This window comes from Dermochelys coriacea, chromosome 17, assembly GCF_009764565.3.
Source record: "Dermochelys coriacea isolate rDerCor1 chromosome 17, rDerCor1.pri.v4, whole genome shotgun sequence".
In the NCBI taxonomy this organism is placed as follows: Eukaryota; Metazoa; Chordata; order Testudines; family Dermochelyidae; genus Dermochelys; species Dermochelys coriacea.
The window spans coordinates 13,945,200-13,970,255 of record NC_050084.1 but is presented as its reverse complement, the minus strand read 5'-3'; the positions used below and the strand labels follow the sequence as shown (position 1 = coordinate 13,970,255).

Below are 25,056 nucleotides of genomic sequence, written 5' to 3'. Positions count from 1 at the left end.
CGCTCCTGCTAATACATCCCAGAGGGATCTTTGCTTTTTTTGCAACGGTGTTACACTGTTGACTCATATTTAGCTTGTGATCCACTATGATCCCCAGGTCCCTTTTCACAGTACTCCTTTCTAGACAGTCATTTCCCATTTTGTATGTGTGCAACAGATTGTTCCTTCCTAAATGGAGTTCTTTGCATTTGTCCCTATTGAATTTCATCCTATTTACTTTAGACCATTTCTCCAGTTTGTCCAGATCATTTTGAATTTTAATCCTGTCCTCCAAAGCACTTGCAACCCCTCTCAGCTTGGCATCGTCTGCACACTTTATAAGTCTACTCTATGCCATTATCTAAATCATTGATGAAGATATTGAACAGAACCGGACCCAGAACTGATCCCTGTGGGACCCCACTCGTTATGCCCTTCCAGCGTGACTGTGAGCCACGGATAACTACTCTCTGAGAATGGTTTTGCACCCGCCTTATAGTAGCTCCATCTAGGTTGCATTCCCTAGTTTGTTTATGAGAAGTTCATGCGAGACAGTATCAAAAGCTTTACTAAAGTCAAGATATACCATGTCTACCACTTCCCCCCATCCACAAGGTTTGTTACCCTGTCAAAGAAAGCTATCAGGTTGGTTTGACATGATTTGTTTTTGACAAATCCATGCTGACTGTTACTTATCACCTTATTATCTTCTAGATGTTTTCAAATTGATTGCTTAATTATTTGCTCCATTATCTTTCTGGGTTCAGAAGTTAAGCTGACTGGTCTGTAGTTCCCTGGGTTGTCTTTAATTTCCCTTTTTATAGATGAGCAGTATATTTGCTCTTTCTCTGTCTTCTGGAATTTCTCCGGTCTTCCATGACTTTTCAAAGCTAATCGCTAATGGCTCAGATATCTCTTCAGTCAGCTCCTTAAGTATTCTGGGATGTATTTATCAGGCCCTGGTGACTTGAAGACATGTAATTTGTCCATCTAATTTTTAACTTGCTCTTTTCCTATTTTAGACTCTTCTGAACCTACCTCATTTTCACTGGCATTCATTATGTTAGACGTCCAATCACCTTCTTGGTGAAAACCGAAACAAAGATGTCATTAAGCACCTCTGCCATTTCCACCTTTTCTGTTGTTATTTCCTCCCCCCATTTAGTAATGGGCCTACCCTGTCCTTGGTCTTCCTCTTGCTTCTAGTGTATTTGTAGAATGATCCATGATCTTAGTTGATGCTTTCTCCCTTCCCACTTAACTCGGTCACTAGACAATCTTGTTCAATAGGAACAATTTAATTGGTTGGGATTAAACCCAAGGGACAGTTTACCAGGGACAAAACTTAATATGTTGCTTGTAAAATTGTGGGGATAATGACAGGAGAGGCCAAGATCCACTCCAGGCAGCAGAGCCCTGCCCATTGTGATATCAGACACAGTTTTTCACAGGTGTCTCTTGCTCTTTAGAATTGGGCAAAGAGCCTCTACTTTTTTTCCTGCCAGCGCTTTAGTCCTGCTCGAGTTCTCAGAATAAACTATTTGCCCCCTGCACTATGCCTCACTAGCCTTCTAGCTGAGTCAGTCAGATGGGCATCCCTTCAGTGCCAGCCTGCACTGTGCTTTAATCCACCCAGAGGCCCGTCTCTCCCATCACCAAATGGATAGATGAGTAGTCTGCCTTTGCTGCACTCCCCAAGCACGCTAGCCCAAGGAATGAGAATTTAGTCCCAAGAATTGAACCCAAGGTATCCCACATTAAGTTTATGAATGGGATTACTGTCTCTTTGTTCTGTATTTGCATAGAGTCTAGCACAATGGTGTCCTGGTCCATGATACAGACTCCTTGTTAGGTGCTACAAAAATACAAATAAATAATCTGATGGGGTTGCCTGTGACAGCAGGGGACTGGACTTGATGACCCAGGAGGTCCCCTCCAGTCTTATGTCCTTAAGTTCCTATTAAGACGGTCACCAGACACTTAACTTGTAATACTGCTATTTAGCTTTGCATCTCGGATTCTCACTGAGCTGTCAATTGCCTCCCTCACCAACTCCAGGCTAGTTGTTCAACCACACAGTTGTAGCAGAAGGGAGATATGAGGAAATGCCTAACATATGGGTCAAAAGAGTGATCTTTGCAGGTTAGGTTGATCCAAATATTATTTATTTTCTTTTCAGGTTTAGGCTCTGTAGTCAGGATGGGCTTGTATTAGCAGGAGTGTTGTAAGCAAGGTACGAGAAGTAATTCTTCCACTCTGCTCAGGACTGATAAGGCCACAACTGGAGTACTGTGTCCAGTTCTGTGCACCACACTTTGAACAAGGTGTGGACAAGTTGGAGAAAATCCAGAGGAGAACAATAAAAATGATTAAAGTTCTAGAAAACATGACATATGAGGAAAGATTGAGAAAAAAATGGGTTTGTTTAGTCTGGAGAAGAGAATACTGAGGAGCGACATAAGTCTTCAAATATGTAAAAGGTTATTATAAAGAAGAGGGTGCTATATTGTTCTACTTAACCACTGAGGACAGGACAAAAAGTAATGGGCTTAAATTGCAGCAAAATAGATTTAGGTTAGACATTAAGAAAAACTTCCTAATTGTCAGGGTAGTTGAGCACTGGAACAAATTGCCTAGGGAGGTTGTGGAATCTCCATCACTGGAGGCTTTTAAGAGCAGGTTAGACAAACACCTATCAGGGATGGTTGAGATAATACTTAGTTCTGCCTCAGTACAGGGAACTGGACTAGATGACCTACTGAGGTCCCTTTCAGTCCTAAATTTCTATGATTCTATATTAGAGCACAATTAACTCATGGGGGAATGCTACTTCAGCACAGATGCTTTTAAATGGAGGCTCCAAATGTCTCTGAATGGCAATGTACTCTTTTTTCCAGATAAATTTTAAGATTATAATGATGAGATATTACATTTACCTCCTAAGCACATAGAGAAGGGTAGACAAATGAGATGCCAAATCATTTTGTTAAGAGTCTGGGAACAGACATTACTGGAGCTTATTTTTATTAAACTTAATTTTAGATATGTCTTACAGAATGTTCTCTGAAATGGGAAAGCATCAGTTTGTCTGTGATGTTAGTGAAGGCTCTGATCAATGTGTCTAGAAAGATTAAGACACAAAAGATATATATCCACATTCCATGTCATTAGGTTAGTGACAGAGATATTACTTGGAATCTGCAGACCACTGATAATCATGCGAAAAGGAGATATGGTTAAATACATACAGCATGCTGGGAAAGGGTTAAGGACTTAATATCATGACAAGCTGAAGTCCTTTACTTACCTGCATGCTGGATAAGTTTCAGGCAGCCACCAATGGTTTCCAACACCCCCTGAACAAAGAAAACAGAAATATTTAGGTGATTTTTCAAAGGGATTGAAGCCGAAATCTCCCTTTGCGCAGGCATAATTTATACGTGCATCAGAAAATGAACTGCAGATACACATCAAAGGGTTTGCACTTCTAGCTACCTGATTTACAAATCCTACTACACTGAAAAACCCTTGGTGAGGAGCCTTCTCTAACACCTGAATATGAGCTCCTTATACAAACTTCCCCGTCCAGAATTCTTACCTCTAGCACAGTTAATTTGCGAGTTGAGTTTGGGAATTAATGTTCTTTGAGATGTTGGGCAGGGGAGGTTGAATTCATTGACATTTTTAGCTTATCACAACCCCAGTTGATTCTTCTGTAGAAACAACAGTCACATCTGGCGTGTGTTATTTTGTATTTCCATTCCATTGAGTTTTTGGGTTTGTTACAAAAATGATTGTGGGACTTGGCTAATATTTTGGGAGAGGGTTGACATGGGGCATTTCTGGGTACGGTAATTTTGTGTTTGTCTCTGTGAAACATTCTGTAGTATATTTTTGCACTTGGTTCTTCAGGGATTGAGTATCCTGGCATTTTAGATGGGTGTTTTGTCTGGTTAGGGAGCGGTTATGACTTTGCTAGAGGATTTGGAAATTTTCATTTCCCCGTCCCGTCTTATTCCAAGATTTGTTATCTATTTTCCTAATGTTTTTTTATTGCTGATTTTTATGAAGAGTTTTATAAAAACCAGTTAAGTCAAGTATCCTGGTCTCTGATTAAAATAGATTCAAGTCGAAGGAAATTAGCCTAAATAGATTTAAAATTGCGACATTAGTAAGGAAAACTGTTTAAAAAAACCCTGGCTGATAAGCATTATAAAGCATGTATTAATTTTAAATATCACTGTAAAAACATACTCATCTCTACTGGAGACTACTTGGCAATTATAATGCCCACAGACTCAAACTATTCATAGGTAGCAATTTGTGCTACTCAGTGGCACTTGTTCTTCCTCTTGTTATTTTAAGAAAAAGATAAAAAAGGAGTGCATGGCTTTCTCCTGAATAAAAGTAGCTCAGCTCCAGAGCTGAACTGTCTTCGGTTTTAAGAGTTTGGATTCAGGGTTTCAGTCTGGATCCCTTTCTGAAAGGAGAGTGATAATAGTATTGGATCACGTCAGGCATAAAACTGGCTTTGATGCCGTGCAAACATCCTCAAGAGAGATCTGGTTGTGACTAGCTGACCCCAGTCACCTACTGAGCAAAAGCTGCTGGTCATGTCAATAAAACATGCTATTATGAAGTGTAAATTACATCTACATGGAGGATAAGAGCCTACTACTTCTGTCAGCTAATGGAGCCTTAGGCTTGAGTGGGGGAGAGTCTGTATTTTAGAGCTGAAGGTCTGAGGTTCAAAGTCTGCTGCTGCTGTGGATTGGTACATCAAATAACAGCATGCATGGTTTTGCGTTGCACACAAATGAGTCTTGGATAAGGCCATTCAACTCATTTACACCTTTGACCTAAGATGAGATTGGCTTCTATCCTCATGTTCTACCTGGAAAAGAGTCTTTTCCATTAGACCAGAAGTGCTCAAAGTGCTACCCTGAGGCTCCATGTGACCCACAATGCCCTGAAATGCAGGCCAGGTTTACTCTCTCGTTGTATGTTCTAGCATGTAGCTGGTGCTGAAGGAAAAAGCTGATTGTTTGCAGGGTTTATTGCTGATGAACTCAAGCAGCAATATCTACTCATCTATGAAGGAAGATAAGAGTACAGGAAAACAGGATGATGAGAGTTTTATTTTTTATTAAACGTAAGGCACATTTAAATGCAAATAAGATGTAGTCCTTGGGCTCCTGGTGGATGGCCACTGTGGCGCATTGTGGTGCCAAATTTGTGCACCTCTGCTTTATGCAGTGATGTTGTGATACATGAACACTCTGATTTAATAGAACATAACACCCTCCTAAATTTACTGAGGAAAGTAGGAATTGACAGACTGGATCAGACCAACGACCCATGTAGACCAGTATCCTGTCTCTGAAAGTGGCCAGCAGCAAATGCTTCAGAGAAAGGTTCAAGAAACCATACAATGGACAGTTATGAAACCATCTGCTCTTCGGTTATATTTCTTCCTCACCCCTGTTTGTGAGTGCCCTTAACCATATGGGTTTATATCCCTGATTTATATTGTTTTTTTTATCTTGTCTAATATAACTATGTGGCCTTCTCATTATCTAGATAAATGTCTAATACCTTTTTGAATCCTAATAAATTCTGGTTCAATGGTATTTTGACATGGGAATGAAAACTAGATTTAAGAAAAACAATGCCCACAAGTGTTGTGTCTGCCCAGAATTGTGACAAGTTGTGGGAAGGTGAAGTACTCCTACTGTATAGAGTCTCTGAACATCTGTTGTTAGCATGACGACCCTGTTAAAGCCAACAGAATATGTTAAAGTGAAGGGGAAAAATCCATAGTTAAGGAAGGAGAAAAAAAACACATAGCTTTGTTTTTTAATTATTCTGAGTATTTCCTCTTTAATGGAACACTCTGCTCCACTCACCAGTTGCCATGTGGTCCTTGCAGGTGATGGGTAAGGCATGGCACAGATAGACTTGTGTCTTTTCCAATATGCAGCTGTTCGAGCTTGTATTTGCTAGCTAGCCCACATGGCTTTTGGGGACTGGAATGAGCAGGAGAAGTAGATCATCACCCACAGTCATTTTCTAAGAAATATCCAATGACATATCAGGGGCACTAATTACTGTAATCATTCCAAGTAACGGGTTCAGGGATTGAGTCACAGCCATTAGCCTCAGTTCTCCCCCGATTCTGAGTCACCAACACAGTTCATTTCTGTACCTGCCTTTACTGATAGTCTCTGAATAATGGGCTCTTTGCCACCATTTGTCCTCATATGCTTTTATTCCTGTGGACTTTGCTGCAGCTCTTGGGCTCCAGGCATTTTCTCTGCGTGGAAGATGAAAGAAAGCACCAAGAGTTTAAGAGGTTCAGGGAAGCTTTTTTCTTCAAACTGGCATCCTGGTGAAGGTGAAGCATGTTGCAGAAGATGTTTTTGCTGTAGCTGCAACGTGAATGCAGATGTCCCAAGATAGATACACCAGTGTGTGAATGCGTTGCTGCTCTCAAGCACCCCCTCGCCTCCATTTTCCCCTTCAAGGGGCTCTTAAATAAACACCACACAGGCTTTTTATCCAATAATGCTCCTTCTCCCAGCGTCTAATTTAGTGACACAAAACTCTTCTCTCCCAGTTGTACTCTCTGAAACTCTTCCCTGCCTTGACAGGCTGCTCTCAGCTCTACCTGGCTAGAATCTTGTCTTATTCCTGTGGTGTTTTGCTCTCTTTTTTTTCTTACAAAACAAAGTCTCCTCAAGTCTGTGTACTTACTCTCTGATCAGGGCTCCTCCCAAGTCTTTCCCATCTGTAGTCTCAGTCCTAACTGCCAAGCTGCTGGAACCTACTCACTTCTAAAACAGCCTCTGATCTCTGTTGAGGTGTGCCTCGTTAGTAATACGGATTTGCTGGACCCACCTTCTATTCCTGAAGAGGCAAGCCACCCTGTTACACAGTATTCATTGTCTGATTGAGAGTCAGAAAATAAAATCAGGTTTGGATCTGTCAGAGATAGATAGAATTGAAAGCCAGATTCTTTGGCAGTTGATTTCAAAATATTATGATGAGCTGGTTTAAAAAAAATTAAATATAAATTTTCCTGGGCATTTAAAAACAATGTTTAATTTTTGTTTTTTTGTTCCTTTAGAATTCCATCAGCAGTTTTTGATTGTTGAAAAATTTCAACTGGCCCTGTAACTGGTTGAAACCCCTCAATGTTTTCAGCAAAGTTTTGCTTAAAAATCAAATTCTCAATGAAAAATATTGTAGGAAATTGGAAACTACTGAAATTTCAACTGGTTTAATTATCATGGAATTGTTAATGCAATCTGTTGCTAGGAATTAATTTAACTAAGCGTTAGCTATATCTTGACAGGTTCAAGCCCTCAGTAGGATGGCCCTGGAATACCTCTGACATTCACAACTATGGGACCTCAACGTGCCTTGACATCTGCACTCCTTAGGAACCCAGAAACTGTCACCCCTGTTGTGTGTGCTGGAGACAGGGCCTTTTAAATCTCTGGAACTTGCTTCCACAGAATCTAAGACATACAATGGGACGGCACTTAAACAGCTCCACCATAGAACGCTAGTATTCCTAAGAGCTGGTTGAGATGTTTAAGTTCAGTTAAGGAGAGAGAGACACTTCTGTTTCCTTGCTGTGGGGTTTTAGGCAGACTTAAGCATGAGTCTTAGTAAAGAAAACACGCTTTGAGTATTGTGACAAAGTTCCTCATCTGCTTTGGTGGGTCCTGTGCTTATTGGCAGTTTTTCTCGCCTCAGAGGTTCACGGCAACCCTCAGTTTGGCCACTTTCATGGCTCAAATCTTCCGTTCACTCAATTAGCCTCATCACTGGCCAGCATGGGGACAGGAAGAAGAACAATCCCCGCAGTCTCTGCTGATCCACCTAATGGATCGGGGAACAGGCCAGAGACCTTCCCCTCTGGTGGAATCCACAGTCCAGTTCAACTCCTCCGGTATCAAGTAGGGAGTTGGAGGGATGGGGGGCCCTGTGGATTGCAGCTGTCTACCGTGGCTCCTGTAACAGCTGTGTGACAACTACAACTCCCTGGGCTACTTCCCCTTGGCCTCCTCCCAACACCTTCTTTATTCTCACCACAGGACCTTCCTCCTGATGTCTAATAATATTTGTACTTCTCAGTCTTCCAGTAGTATGCCTTCTCACTCTCAGCTTCTTGTATCTCTTGCTCCCAGTTCCTCGCATGCGCACCACAAACTGAAGTGAGCTCCTTTTTAAACCCAGATGCCCTGATTAGCCTGCCTTAATTGATTCTAGCAGCTTCTTGATTGGCTGTAGGTGTTCTAATCAGCCTGTCTTAATAGTCTCCAGAAGGTTCCTGATTGTTGTGGAATCTTCCCTGTTACCTTACCCAGGGAAAAGGGACCTACTTAACCTGGGGCTAATATATCTGCCTTCTATCACTATGACCCTGTCATAGTATCCTGAGGAATATATTCCTTAAGGTGTGTTTTGGCTTGGGGTGGGAGCATCAAGCCAACATAGTTCTGTACTGATGACTAAAATGAATGAATCTGAAGACCTCCATAGGATTTGTAAGTGCTTCAGTGCAGGAACACCCTCCAGCATTTTGGTGTTGTTTCTGGCTCAGACCAGGATGTAACTGTTGGGAATTAGGTATGTTTGACTCTGGTAGATGGAACTTGAGACTGACCTTTTGGGCTACTATATATAACCTTTTTTTTCCTCTCCCTGTCAAAATCCTTGTGTGTCCAGGTATCTTATTTCTCTTTAAAGTAAGAGGTATACAGGCCCCAGTAGATTGTTGACAAAGTACTTTTGTCTGTTACATCTGCAAGGACACAAATTCCTGTGGGCAATTTAGTTCTGGTGAAGTTGGTTTCAGACCTGCAGTAGGTATAGATATGGTGTAGCGCTTAGGACTTTCTGGGAGGAGGGGGGAGGAGTAGAGATGCAGCTCCTCCCCATCCCTCCCAGAAAGTTCTAAGGGGGAAGCGCAGGGAGGAGGCAGAAAACAGGAACTTGTGCAATGCTCCTTTGTAAAGTCGCGGCTCTTCCACAAAATCTTACATGCAGTGTACAGAGCAGGCAGCCAAACGACATTATAAGGGAGCATTGCACAACTTTAAATGAGCATGTTCCCTAATTGAGCAGCGACGTAACTGTGAAACAATGTTAAGTGAGGAGTTACTGTATTTGTGGCATTGTGTCAAGTATGTAACACCAACTGACCCCAGGCGGGATCGAACCTGGAACCTCTGGAGCTAAATGCATGAGCTTCTACTATGGCCTTTCGCTAAGACTGTAGCAGACTCATTAATCGGTCTCAGTACCACTAGATGGGATGGAGTACCATACCCAGGAGGTGTGCAGATTATACTAAATCAAGTCCTGCCCATGTGTCACAACTCCTCGTGTTTAGTTAGCATTCATGAGATGAGGCTGAGGGGAAAGAGAGCACATTTTTTACCTTTACTTCATTCAAAATTGCAAGAATGACATTTGCCAGGGAATGGAGCTTCAAGGCCGTTTCATCACAATCTTTGTTGTTCATTGCAAACAGTAGAAAGTACTCTCCTGATCTCTATCTCGTTCTAACATTGCATTCTGATAACTCTTATGAAGGTTTTGTGCTACTCTACATGCATATAGCAGCAAGCGAAAGCATTGCAAGGCACAGTGATTTTTCTCCTGCAGTCAAATGCAATAAATTTTTTTTTTTGCAAGGAGTGCAGGAAAGCCTAATCAGGGAGAAGCCACCACAGCATTTACAGGATGTAAAAGCCCATTTAATTTTCATCTGAAGCTGTGCAAAACAGGACCTTTGCATTTTCAAGCATCATACACTCAGTCAGAGCAAAGTAAATAGAAGAACCAAGTTTATAGCTCCCCTCACCCCCTCCGACAGCACTGAGGTAGCCTGTGATTTATTGAAAACTGTGTTAAAATTACAAACTGTTACATTATGTGTAACAGTTTTTCTGGTCCTGATTGCAGGCTAGGGGGGTTCTGTAGGGAAGTGTGTGATCTGAGTTTTCAACAATCAGTCTGCAAAGAGCCAGCCAAGAGCAAGTTGTGGTGAGTTGTGCATCACTTCCTTAGAGAGCAGACTTGTTTTTTTTCTCATTTTTTGTTTGTGCATGTTAGTGTTATGGGTTCTAAGAAATAAAGTAGTGTCACGTTGTAACCTTCCAGAAAGAGTATTTTATGTTCTAATCTAACAATCCTGTGGATATGCTATGAATTTAACATAGACAAAGTAGGGAACCGTGGAAAGGTCACCCTAAGATCAAACAGTATCAGCTTCTGCATGTACTTTTTCCAAATATTTCACAGCTGGTCTCACTTCAAGGCATTTCTTGGGGACAAACGGTGGAATCAAATACAAAGGTTTGGCAGAAAAGGAGCAGGTTGGGCATTAGCAACTATACATTAATGTTATTCAAACGCAGATTGCTACTGGAAATATCAGAGTTGTGTGAGTGGAGGGATATTTGCTGCTCCCCATTGTATTCTTTTAGACCTTTGGTGATGCATACAAGGAAGGCTACACATTATGGACTTTGGTCCAAATCCTTTGCTGGTGTAAATTGGGGTGGGTCTATTGATTTCAATGGTGCCATATGCCTATTTACACCAGCTGAGGTGTGGCCCTTACTTGGACTCTGAATGCTGACTTGAACACTGAAGGTTTTCCATATTTATCCCTTCTCTGTGATTGCCAGAGCAGATTTGCTCCTTACCAAATGCTAGCCTCACAAACGCAACTTGAGATCTGAAAACGAGTATGGGTTCTTTCCTTTTCATGCATCATCACCAGCAAATTATGCCCTCATTTTCACATGCAAACGCAACCTGAAATCTGAAAATCAAAATGTGCTCTATCTGCCTCTTAAATAAAAATTTAGCAGCTTCTTTAGTTGATTATGCATAGGGCACAGAAGACTGCAGCTTTCTCATAGGCTACCATGTTGGCTCTGCAGCTCTGATACTAATAAAATCTTTATATTAAATAAGTAGCAGTATTTTATCATTGTTCTTAAATGTATCCAAATTTGTGTGCATGTGGAGAAAGTTATTAGATTTTCAATAATTCCCGTTTGAACAACATGTGCACACAAACTTTTAAAGAATTTGACACTTGTAATTGGTGTTGGTACCACCTGTTTTTCATTTGTAGCTTCGGGCTATATCCATTAATGTTCAGAGTTAGCTACATGGTCTATACTAGCACAGAGTTCTGAAACCTGATTACTTGAACTTTTATATAACCCCATTTAAAATGAATAAAATTTAAAGATCATCACATAACTAGAGGTTTTAATTTTGGGCTTTATAACACCTTGTAGATAAAAACAAATCCTTAGTTTTAAAATCTGAATATAGCAATGGATAGAGAACAGGTAAACATAAAATGAGCCTTTTTATTTGAAATTGGGAGTTCATTGTCTGGCTTTCACCATTATTTTTCAACCAGAATTTTATATATATATGTGTCCAAAGATACTGTATTTGGCAAATATGTATGTGCATTGCTGCCAGCTACAGGATGGAATCAGAATTGCTTTAACTATGGGTCCTAAGCCCTCCACTGCTAACAAGTGCTGGAGGGTCTCCTTTAGCTTAGTTGGTAGAAGACTGCTTTTGGAATGAGAATCTCTGGGTTCTATTTACATGGCTGTGATGAAATTATCTATGGTCATGATGTGCAGCATGAGTAATAACTTTGAAGTTTTGGGAAGACATGAATTTTCATTTACTTAAAATAAATATATATATATATATATACATACAGCTATACAGATATCTTATGGACAATAGATATCACTAATGGTCAATTTTTTGATCAGTACTACTTATTGACAACAACAACCAATGTTTCCTACTTCTTAAACATTTCATAGCAGAATGGTGCCATGAAGTCTCATATTACCAAAACAAATGTTATTTTTACAAAACGTACTATAGGACATTTACTAACAGAGGGCCTGATTCCGTTAAATTAAGTGCTTCAGTGCATTGCTGAATAGGGATAGGACCAGTCATATGCTTGAAGTTAATCACATGTTGATATGTTTTGCTGAATCATGGCCATGAATGGAAGTTACTCTATTATCATAAATAATTACAATGAAACTATAATTGTGAAAATAAATGAACAACTCATGCTTTATGATATTTAGTTTTGCTTTTCCTAAAATTTTGCTTGTTCATTTACTTTCAATTGATAAAATTCAGTGACTCTATTTTTTCCAGTCCTTAATATATTTTAGCAAAGTGTGTGGGGGGGAGGGGGCAGGCGGGAGACATAATTGTTGTTGGCAACTCCATAACGACTGTGGTGCCTTCATTATGGTTTTCTACTTGCTTTGCAACAACTTTGTTTTTGTAAAATGTTTCCGTAATTATCTTATTTTGTATGTTTTTACATATTGCTCAGGATATCATTTCTCGATGGAACATAACTGCTCCTATTTAGTAAATGTACATTTTAAAATGTACAATTACATTTAATACATTTAATATTCTTGTATAGTTAAATTATAATGCATATTTCAGTACTTCCTTATTTTATAATTTGTCACATAACTTAAAAAAATATAACTGTGTGCTGGAAATAAAATAGGTCCATTAAAATGCAAATTTCATGGGGAAATCTTTCAAACATGTCTTGCTTAAATTTCTAATCTATTTACCTAATTTTTAAAAATTTTCCTTATAACATTTGCTAAAGATCAGAGATACAATATTTGCCTGAATACATGTGTTCTGAATTCTTTAAGCATTAGGCTATCAGTATACCATCCTATTAAGCCATTTAAGAGTATGTTTGTGTGGAGAAAGAGGTTCTGCTTTTCCCTCTATGTTGCCAACTGTGTCCACATATCTATTCAGAGGACACCATCATAGGGCCTAATCACATCAGCCACACTATCAGAGGCTCATTCACCTGCGCATCTACCAATGTGATATATGCCATCATGTGCCAGCAATACCCCACCGCCATGTACATTGGCCAAACTGGACAGTCTCTACGTAAAAGAATAAATGGACACAAATCAGACGTCAAGAATTATAACATTCAAAAACCAGTCGAAGAACACTTCAATCTCTTTGGTCACTCGCTTACAGACCTAAAAGTGGCAATTCTTCAACAAAAAAACTTCAAAAACAGACTCCAAGGAGAGACTGCTGAATTGGAATTAATTTGCAAACTGGATACAATTAACTTAGGCTTGAATAAAGACTGGGAGTTGATGTGTCATTACACAAAGTAAGACTATTTCCCCTCCTACTGTTCTTGTAAACTGCTGGAAATAGCCCACCTTGATTATCACTACAAAAGGTTCCCTCCACCCCCCTGCTCTCCTGCAGGTAATAGCTCACCTTTCCTGATCACTCTTGTTACAGTCTTTATGGTAACACCCATTGTTTCATGTTCTCTGTGTATATAAAATCTCCCCACTATATTTTCCACTGAATGCATCCGATGAAGTGAGCTGTAGCTCACAAAAGCTTATGCTCTAATAAATTTGTTAGTCTCTAAGTGCCACAAGTACTCCTTTTCTTTTTATGGATACAGACTAACACGGCTGCTACTCTGAAACCTTAGACTAGATGATCATAATGGGCCTTTGTGGTCTTAAAATATATTTATATATTATTAGTAACTCTGAAGAACCTCCAAAGGCTCATTGTTCTGGTAAGAAACCAATTTTTTTATGGTTATTGAAACCATAGCAAATTTCTGGACTGCAGTATTAGGCTGGAAATATGCAAAAACATGTTTTATCATGATATTTCCTCTTTCTGATTAGGTCCAGAATTATCATGAGAAGATCCTTTGTCATGGTATTATAGTACTTTCACCGCTGGTCCCATAAGAAATGTTGTATAGATACATAAACTATAATTAGAGATAGGGTCATTCCTGAATTAGGCCCAGAATCCAAGATCTGGACACTCCTATAAAATATTAAATTCCAGATCTGGGGTTTGGGTCCTGATTTCACTAACAAGCTGAACCAAAGTCCCAAATCAAACTCCCATTGACCTTGGGAGCATTTCAGATCTGGATCAGAATTTTGTGGCTTTGTCTGGAAGTCAGCCACCTTGAACCATGTCCAAGGATTGTGTTTCCTGTATTAATAGAGTGGTCTAAAAGAGTGGTTCTCAATCAGGGGTCCGGGGTCCCTTGTGGGCTGCAAGCAGGTTTCCAGGGGTCCACCAAGCAGGGCCAGCATTACAGTCGCCGGGGCCCAGGGCGATTGCCCTGTTTGCTATCCCCAAATGGCTTTTATGTGCAGAAAATGAGTTGGTTTGGCACAGGTGGGCCATGGAGTTTTTATAGCATGTTGCAGGGGGAAGGCTCAGAGAGATGTTGAGAACCCCGGTATAAAAGATCATTTTAATAGCTTGAGCATTGTTGAAATGTTGCAGTATTGTTGAGGTTTTTCCCCAGGCACTGTTCATTCTGCTCTTGGTGAGCTTCTGAAAGGACACTGGCCATTGATGGCTCATTCTTCTCAGTTAACGAGAGGCACAACAGATCTTTTACGTAACACGTTTCTCTGGTTTTTAAAGGGACTGAATTTTCTTATAACAATATAGTTCTATCTGCTAAGATGACAATAAGTGCATCTCATAGTTCAGGGCATAGTCATGTTCCAGGTTGGCAGGGAATTCTTCTCTCACCCTATCCATTACAGACATTCCAACTTCCTGTCATTATCTGCCAGTAATGGCCAGAGGTCACGGCAGTACTCTGGTACTGACAGACTGATGAGCTTATAGGGTATAGCGGACCCTTTGCTCCTACACTAATATCTCAAAATGTGCAAGAAATATTTCTGAGTGGAGCTGCCAACCTCCCAAACTACAACTTGTAACTATACTGAGCCACATGGTCTGCATAAATAAAGCATGGCGCTCAGATCAGTCCCTTTTTACTGCAAGTGCTAAGAAAAAAATAAAACTGTCTCCGATGTAATGTACCCTTCATTATTTCTGCTGCTTTTAACCAGTTCTCCATTGGCCCCTCTAATTATGGCTGAGGTGAAGCACTGTGGGGTTTTTTAAAATCTTTTATTTCCTTCAGCCCCATGAGAGAACAAAAGCACCAGGTGTTTTCTTGAATGAACACATGAATATTTGTTGACATGTCAGTCTGCGGTGTACCCTAGAGGAGTTGAAGAACAATAACACGTGGCTGCAGGCCGAGTGCTACACTTGGACCAGCTGCTCCTTGTGCCAACAAGTGAAGGCAGAACACTGTAGCTCACGAAAGCTTATGCTCAAATAAATTTGTTAGTCTCTAAGGTGCCACAAGTTCTCCTTTTCTTTTTGCGGATACAGACTAACATGGCTGCTACTCTGAAATCTGAAAGAAGACTGATGCTTAAGTTTGTTTTAGCTGCTTGGAAATTGTTTGTTTTTGACTTGCTATCTTGCCTCCTATTGTGGCTGTAGCCATGGCCTCATGAGAGCACTGTATTTATGGAAAGACCTTGCCTCCTGCCAGATTGCCTTATGAGGATTTCACTATTATGCACATTAAAGATCCTGGTAGCTGTTGTCCCAGTCTCTATCCATTTGTCCTCCATAATCAGGGGCAGACAGAATATGACTGGAGTGGTGCAGGGTGAATGTAAATTAACAGTGGGCAAACCTTAAATCACTTGGCTTGGATGTTTCTCTGAGTAGTCACAAACTGAGCTGGTTATACCACCAGAATAGCCTGCCTGGAGGAAGAACAGTGCAGAGGTATGCAAATTAAAACAAAGCATTATCTCTATATCTCTCTGTCTCTATCCATTTACACGGTTTATTGTGTTTTGGAGGACACAGGAGCAAATCAGAAAATTGCTTTGGTTTAGTTTGACATTTTGAGGATCAATTCTTGTTTTAGCCCATTGCTGATGCATTTTCAAATAAATCCTTCCCAAAAAGCTGTTTTAGCATCTGTTTCTGTTAAATGATTTTATGTTCCCTTTGGAGAGGCTGCGTCAGCTAGGGTGAAGGCAGTTCTTACAATGGAAAAACGTAGATTTATTTTCATATGAGGTACTTGTTCTACTAAAGAAGGTTCACATATAAGCCATCTAGCAACTTAATGTGGAAATCTTTCTGATTTCCTCCCTCCCATTTCAGAGCATATACAATGCCTGTTGTGGCCTAAGAAACATCTAGCAAAATTAAAAATAAAGTATTTGATCATGAGGAGCATTGCTGTATAAGTAGGAGCATTGCGAGCAGATCGAGGGACATGATCATTCCCTTCTCTTTGGCATTGGTGAGACCTCATCTGGAGTACTGTGTCCAGTTTTGAACTCCACACTACAAGGATGTGGAAAAATTGGAAAGAGTCCAGTGAAGGGCAACAAAAGTAATTAGGGGGCTGGAGCACATGATTTATGAGGAGCGGCTGAGGGAACTGGGATTTTTTTAGTCTGCAGAAGAGAAGAATGAGGTGGGATTTGATAGCCGCTTTCAACTACCTGAAAGGGGGTTCCAAAGAGGATGGATCTAGACTGTTCTCAGTGGTAGCAGATGACCGAACAAGGAGTAATGGTCTCAAGTTGCAGTGGGGGAGGTTTAGGTTGCATATTAGGAAAAACTTTTTCACTAGGAGGGTGGTGAAGCACTGGAATGGGTTACCTAGGGAGATGGTGGTAGAATCTCCTTCCTTAGAGGTTTTTAAAGTCAGGCTTGACAAAGCCCTGGCTGGGATGATTTAGTTGGGGATTAGGTCCTGTTTTGAGCAGGGGGTTGGATTAGATGACCTCCTGAGGTCCCTTCCAACCCTGATATTCTATGATTCTATGAGAGTCAATGAACTTTAAACTCTACGTCATAGAGATTGTTACATTCTTTCTTTGTTTTATCTGCATAGGATTCATTTGATAAATAAATACTAATTATATTGCAGCTAACATTAATGGGTGTTCTACGTCTAATCTCTCGCAGATGATATTGAGAATGACTCTTTGCATGATGCCCTTTTCTTTTCTTCTTTTTCTTTTCCTTTCCTCATTTATTTTAAGGAAAGCAGGAGGGTTTGGTGACATTACCTAAAGGAGTTAAATAATCACTTGATGTATTCTCGGTGGGTGTATATATATGTATAAAATGTTTCTGTACATAGAAATGATTGGCTAGATCTTCAGCCCTTCTTAACATACCTGCAGTTCCCATTATGACACTTCAGGACAGATTTTTGAGAGAGCTCAGCACCCTGTGTGCTCCTATCATGCTGAGTACTTTTTAAAATCTGGCTCATAATCATGCAGCATTATGGTTCCCAGTAGGGAGCTCAGGAATGAAGACTTGTTACTCAACTTTTTCTGAAACTCAGTGGTTTGGTTCTCTTTGGGTTGTTTTGCACAACGGTCCAGGTCAGGTTTCACTTTATCCCAATGAGCTAACTTAGCCCTAGTAGTAAGTGGTCCTGAATAGTTCACAAGGGCAGACTTCATGTCCCAGGCTTGGCCCTATGGTGACAGAATCCTCCCAACAGGGTTCATAAGGAAGAAGATAAACCTTATTTAGAGGGTTACAGAAAGGCAGATGAGAGGGGATTAATGACCTGAATGTCCAGAGTTCCCAGCTATTGGGAGGCTCTGAAGGCTTGAGTATTCTTAATCATGAGAGAGACCCTATTATTAGGCCTGTCAAGCGATTAAAATTAATTGCAATTAAAAAAATTAATCGCTATTAATTGCATGATTAAAAAATAATAGAATACCATTTATTTAAATATTTTTGGATGTTTTCTACATTTTCAAATATATTGATTTCAGTTACAGCACAGAGTACAAAGTGTACAGTGCTCACTTTATATTTATTTTTATTACAAATATTTGCACTGTAAAAAACAAAAGAAATAAAATTTTTCATTTCACCTCATACAAGTACAGTATTGCAATCCCTTTATCATGAAAGTTGAACTTACCAATGTAGAATTATGTACAAAAAACTGCATTCAAAAGTAAAACAATGTCAAACTTTACTGTCAACAAGTCCACTCAGTCCTACTTCTTGTTCAGCCAGTTGCTCAGAGAAACAAGTTTGTTTACATTTGCAGGAGATAATGTTTCCCACTTCTTGTTTACAATGTCACCTGAAAGTGAGAACAGGTGTTCACATGGCACTGTTGCAAGATATTTATGTGCCAGATGTGCTAAAGATTTGTATGTCCCTTCATGCTTCAACCACCATTACAGAGAACATACGTCCATGATGATGATGGGTTCTGCTCGATAATGATCCAAAGCCGTGATGTCCGACGCATGTTCATTTTCATTATCTGAGTCAGATGCCACGAGCAGAAGGTTGGTTTTCTGTTTTGGTGGTTCGGATTCTGTAGTTTCTGCATTGGAGTGTTGTTCTTTTAAGACTTCTGAAAGCATGCTCCTCACCTCCTCCCTCTCATATTTTGGAAGGCACTTCAGATTCTTAAACCTTGGGTCAAATGCTGTAGCTATCTTTAGAAATTTCACATTGGTACCTTATTTGCGTTTTGTCAAATCTGCTGTGAAAGTTTTCCTAAAATGAACATGCGCTGGGTCATCATCCGAGACTGCTAGAACATGAAATATATATGTCAGAATGTGAGTAAAACAGAGTAGGAGACATACAATTATCTCCCAAGGAGTTCAGTCACAAATTTAATTAATGCATTTTTTTAATGAGCATCATCAGCATGTCCTCTGGAATGGTGGCCAAAGCAAGAAGAGGCATAGGAAACTTTATCGCATCTGGCAAATAAATACCTTGCAATGCCAGCTACAACAGTGCTATGCGAACATCTGTTCTCACTTTCAGGTGACAATGTAAATAAGAAGTGGGCAGCATTATCCCATAAGTGTAAACTAACTTGTTTCTCTTCACGATTGGCTGAATGAGAAGTAGGACTGGTGGACTTGTAGGCTCTGAAGTTTAACATTCTGTTGTTTTTGAGTGCAGATATATAACAAAAACAAAATCTACATTTGTAAATTGCACTTTCAAGATAAAGAGATTGCACTACAGTACTTCTATGAGGCGAATTGAAAAATACTATTTCTTTTGTTTATCATTTTTAGAATGCAAATATTTGTAATAAAAAATAATATAAAGTGAGCACTGTACGCTTTCTATTATCTGTTGTAATTTAAATCAATATATTTGAAAATGTAGAAAAAAATCCAAAAATAGTTAATAAATTTAAATTGGTATTCTGTTGTTCAACAGTGCGATTAAAATTGCGATTAATAGCAATTAATTTTTGTAAACTGATAAATTTTTTTAGTTAATCGCATGAGTTAACTGTGATTAATCGACAGCCCCACTTATTATATATCTCCTTGGTAATCTGTAATGGACTTGTATATGGTCACCTGTTTGTATCCTGTGATGAATGTATTAAGATTGGATAGGATCAAAAGCAGCATTAATTTAATATCTGCTGTCTCTCATGTGGACGCTATCTCCTGCCCTTGCAGGGAACAGATTTAATTATCTTAAAGATCTCTTCCATTTCTAACTACTTTAATCCTGTTCATCATGCTCCTGTTCACAAACTCAGAGTGTAACTGTTCATGTAACATAAACGTGCAGGTTGTCAGTAAAGAACTTGGCTGCAGAGTGAAAACCTCCTAGCTCCAGCACAGAGAAAAGTAGCTAAATAAATGTCCATCCATAAAAGTGAAGCTCATTTTGAGCAATTAATGCTGAAACATTGCAAGGTACCTATGGAACTGCATAAAAACTTACGTACAGATGCGAAGTGCAAAGACGCCAGTTCAAGTTGACACTCGAGTAGAATGTTCCAGTGGAAGAGAAAATGCATAAGAAAGCCAGCAAAGAGCATTGCGAACATGTGCTAAAGCTGTTTGACCATAGGTCACTAAATTCATTTCCTTCTGGCAAGTCCCAGAAAACCAAACAGAAAGAAACACAGTAGTGCAGCTTAAGAAAAAGGCAAATTTCTGAGCATCCATTCATCTTAAAACTAAATCAGAATGGAGGCTTCACTTTGAATTATAAAGTCAGAGGCTTTTGCCATGTCGAAAGAACATTTGAAAAATAAATATATAAAAAAAGAAGTCTGTGTCTTTGTAATTCTGTCTCTGTCTCTCTCATCCCCGGTTTACCCAACTGTAGTTAACTGTAACACTTAGTTAGCCGTATTCCCTGAGGTTCCTTAGAGGGAAATTTTCCCTAGCTAGCTATATTTGGAGACAGGAGATTAGACTAGATGGGCCACGGGTCTGAGCAAGTGTGGAAATTTCTATGTTCCCAAAGCACAAGGGCCCATGCCTGTAATGTAGAGCATAGGTGGTACATAGGGTCTGCAAGAATATGCAACTTTACACAATTGTAAAGCTTGATAAATTACCCTTTATAATATTTTGCTTGTGTGCTCAGCTTCTAACACTGCAGCGGTTCAGCATGCGTCCTGTTAACCCACTTTCCTTTTCATGCTACAGGTGCAAAGAGCTGAAATATGCGAAAGATCTGCCCCAGATTTCCATTATTTTCATCTTTGTGAATGAAGCATTGTCAGTGATCCTGAGGTCCGTGCACAGTGCTGTTAATCACACGCCAGCCCACCTCCTGAAAGAGATTATCCTGGTGGACGACAACAGCGATGAAGGTAAGGCTGGCTGAGCTCTTAAAGAAACATGGAGCACTTGATCCCCAAAAGGTCCAGTAGGACGTTTGTTTCCCCTTGGGGAGTAAAACCACATAAAGAGGTTCAACATGATAGGAGGACAGTGGCTTCATGATGTGAAGAGCCGCATGCATTGGAAGATCAGGTGCTGTTCAGCATACAATTCTTCCCACCCCTAGGTCAGCATCCATTCCATCAGCTGCAGTGGTATAAGCGTAACCAAAATCAAACCTCAAATTAGACTTCTAAATAAATTTGCAAGCAATCCGTATTTCAGGAGAATAAAAGGAACTATCTCAGTGGGTTGGAAGGAGGCCAGAGAGCATTAATTAATTATTATTATTACTTTAGACACTGTCAAATGCATAATAAGAGGCAGTCCCTGCCCCCAAAAGCTTTAACTCACATGCTCAAAAGTATATGGGAGCCTCACACCCATTGATTTCAATATCTTTGAGGATCTGAGCCTTACAATCTAAATGTGATAGGATGGCCTCATGCATTGAACACCGCACTAGAACTTAGGAGATGGGGGTTGTATTCCTGGCTTTGCCATTCACCTAGTGAATGACCGTGGGAAAGCCATGTCCTCTCCCTGTGCCTCAGTTTTCCCATCAGTGAATTGGGGATAATGATACCGAACTCCATTTGTAAAGCGCTTGGGGACTTATGGATGAAAAGCACTGCATAAGAGCGAGGTGATACATTACAACTGGAAGTGAAGAACTGGGGGAATGATAGCTGATTTTCCATTCCAAAGAAGGCTGAGAGGTTGCATTTAAGATGTGACAAGATAAAACTGGAATAAAGTAAGCATCTCAAGCCTGTGAAAATAGGCACGACAGTAATAAGCACCACAGAAAACTGATGAATTGCTCAGGAGGCGGAACTGTGGTCAGAGCCTCAGCTGATGGAAATCAACATAGCTTCATTAAAGTCAACAAAAATAATTGGTGATTTACACAAGCTGGGCATTTCTCTCCTCATCTGGCCAGTAAAGAAAGGTGACGGTGATTTGTGTTTGCAGTCTTTGGTATATCCTCTGTTTTACAGGGAAAAAAAATCTTTGAAAATATCAAAATGAAATCCTGCACATACCCCACAAAGTTACACTGCATTGATTTGATAGAGAGTGAAGTATGGCTTAAAGGAGAACCCATGTGTATTAATTATTTATCTTCCATAGTCCCTGCCTTGTGCAAAGAAATATGCAACTAAACAGTCTCTGTCAGCCACTCAGTATGCCGCACTGAAGCTAATATTGTAACAAATGCTATTGGTAAGCTCTGGAGACACTTATGAAAGGAGTAGGACAATGAAATGAATCCTTTTAAAAAACGTCGCTCCTTGAATAGCAGATACCGCAGCTGGCCATGAGCATACAAAATTAAATAACTCTCATTCTTTATCCACTGCTGAGATTAAAAGGCACTGTCTTGACTAGCGTCTTCTCTGAGGAAGACTGGGCTAACTCAAGCAGTGATTTCTGTGGGCAAGTCAGAGGGTAGATAGAAACCTGAGCAATATTCAATATGTGCGTGGGGGGTGGAGGGATGGACAAACTGAGTTTGGTTAATTTTAGCACCCCTAAGAGCTTTGGAAAGTGTTGGCTTGTTTCAGTGCTGCTTTGTCAAAGCACTCCGAATTACATCAGAGCCCCTTGCAGCTGGAATCACAACCGTAAGCCTGATAACCTTGACTCTGTCCTCCTGCGAGATGCCAAAATAATAGTAAATTATACAAAGCAACGTACATAACAGAGCTCCACCAACCACGCTGCTGATATATACCCAAGAAGCCTCAGTGACAGAGAATAGTTCCTCATAGTAAGAACAACATCTTAGGGTTCACTCTTCTAATATTACAAACAAATGGATATTATAAAATGAGTAAGGTTCTGACAGGGAAATTATTCCACATTCTAAACTACAGGTTATAGTAAATAAAGATTAATTCTCCAGGAATCCTAGGAGTAAATAGAGGTCAGAGTTAAAGTTTTCAGGGTATGCCTTTGTGGTTGAGTATGGCTGATTTGTTGTTGATGCTTATGAATGGGCGGACTGTATTTCTGAGGGGCTGTGTGAGAAGACGACTTGTAGGTATGCGGCTTTAATCACTGACCTAGAGATCTTGGATGCCAAACTTCAGATACCCGAAAGGAACCTGATTTTCACAGGGCAGATGCTCTGAACTTTCTGAAAATCAGGACCCTTTCAGGTATATCCAGTTGGGCACCCAAAAACTGAGGAACCTAAAATCACTAGTGGCCTTTGAAAAGTTAGCGTTCTACTTCCTGGTTTTCATATTTTGGAGTTGCATGTGTGTGTGTCTGTATAAAATACAAAAAAACCTGCATAACTACATTAAGATGGAGTTGAGGTTGAAAGTATATCTCAGTAATTTAAGAGTAAAAGACATTACAGGGATGTTTTAATTTTCCCAAAATCAACAATAACAACACCAAGGAAACTGAGAATTAAGATTACATTTAAAAGAAATCTCAACATATGCAAAGGTAAGAAACACACAGTTCAGGCATTCAAGCATCCTTAACTCTGCTTTATAGGTACACCATCTAATGGTTTGATATTTGTGAATCCAGATTAGAATAAACTTATTTTTAAAGACACATTAGATTTTTCTTCCTCCTGGCATCACTACATGGTGATATATACAATAAACATGGCAAACATAGATTTACACAAATGTATTACAGAGATATATTAAATGTAACAATTCTTAATGGGTATACCTGAATTGTAAACATAGACAGAAACTCAAATGTACTGCAACAAAATGTTCCTCCCCTAAAGGCAAATGCTGAGAGAGTTTCAGTTTTGAAACTTTTTTCCCTTGCAAGTCACACTATACTTTTATTTAAAGACTTGTTTTGTACTTGCCTTTGGTTTTTTTGTTGCACTGGTTTATAATTGCAAAGACGCTACACCGCTTGTGTTTTTGAATGATAACACATTTCCTAGGTCACTGAAGGCATACAGAGTATGCTCCTGAGACAATATGCTATCTCACAGTCACATACCTTGTTTGAGACTGTTGCTTAAGCATCACCTGCCTTTCTGCGGTCTCTCTGTAAATGTTTTTAATCTGGAATAACATCTCTTTGAAAAGAAAGCCTCATATTATAAAAGAAAACTCCAAGATAAAAGGCTACTTAAAATACCTAGGTACATTCAGTGATCCATGGTTGTAATTTACTTGAGCATAACAATATTCGCTGTGACTGGATATATCATTATCTTGCTCCACAGCTCATTTCAGCAACAACAATGCTTCCTATGTGTTCTCTTGGGAGCTGACTGTTTTACGGGTTTGGAAGAAGAGTACATTAAAAAGGGGAAGGTTTTAATAGACTTACATGAAGTTAAGAGCCTTCCAAGTCTTGTTAGGCATCAAAGTTGCTTTAGCCTACACAAATCTCAAGGTACCTCAAATCTTCTAATTAACAGGTTGTTTAATTACAGCTAGTATTATGCTAGATTGTGGCCAGGTTAGAGTTGTGCAGACCTTACCAATGTACATAGGGGCTTGGCAAATCTTTTGGTTTGGTTTGTATCCCTCTGGGTTTTGCTCTGTGTTGGGGTCTACTGAACCCAAGGCTTGATGCATAATGCAGCCTAAGTTACCACATTTTGCACAGTTTAATCCATATGTTATAATTCACTCGCTGGCAGCTGCTTCCCTTCCCTTAGCTTCACCTAAAAGGTACACAACTAAATATAAAAACTCACAGAGTTTTGCCCATTTCCAAGTCTTGTTACAAAAGTTCCCTCCTAACTCTAGTTCAGCGATAGGCCAACCTAATCAGTTAGATTACCCTTCCCATTCACTGTCTACCGTTTCTCTGTGCTTCTTGCACATTACTTTGGCTGAAAATCAAACCAATATTCTCAAAGCCAAAATTTTTGGTGCTAGCAGATGAGCCAGAAGTAACCTTCTCAAATGCCTATATAACTGGCCAAGCCTTCTGTATTATCAATTCCAACTGATAGTATAACTGATACCAGTTGGAAGGTAGCAGCTGGAGACCACATGGTTGCCAAAAGCTTTGGTGGCACAATAAAATTGCCAATGACAAACATAACCTGAATATCCAGCCAGACAAGTTTTTTAACAGAGCAGCAGATATATTGGTTTCTAGGACTTCTAGCTCCTGGGACTCATCTTCCACTAGAGATTAATTGAGTCAGATAGGAATCAAGAGATCATTGAAATGGAGTCTACTGGCATGTTTACCTGGAGTGTCCGTCAGTTGGAAGTTGCTCTTGGAATGTCAAATACCAAAAATTCACCTCCTTTTGTACTAATATTTATTATCTCCAATTTAAATATGATTTAAAAAACATGTGGATGTGAGCTGAAAGAGAATCCATCCAGCCCTCTTCAAAGGGAAGAGCAGAATGGGCACCAATGTGGAGAATAGA

The 25,056-nt window shown here is 39.8% G+C and overlaps 1 protein-coding gene across 2 annotated transcripts in view; it reads left to right on the top strand.

The window, feature by feature from the left end:
• Positions 1-25,056, top strand: part of GALNT17 (polypeptide N-acetylgalactosaminyltransferase 17) — a 279,918-nt gene that overhangs the window by 73,313 nt on the left and 181,549 nt on the right. For both annotated transcript variants that reach the window (XM_038376323.2, XM_043499464.1), the window contains exon 3: positions 20,430-20,596. In XM_038376323.2, coding sequence (XP_038232251.1) covers positions 20,430-20,596 — 167 coding nt within the window. The remainder of the gene's footprint in view (positions 1-20,429; positions 20,597-25,056) is intronic.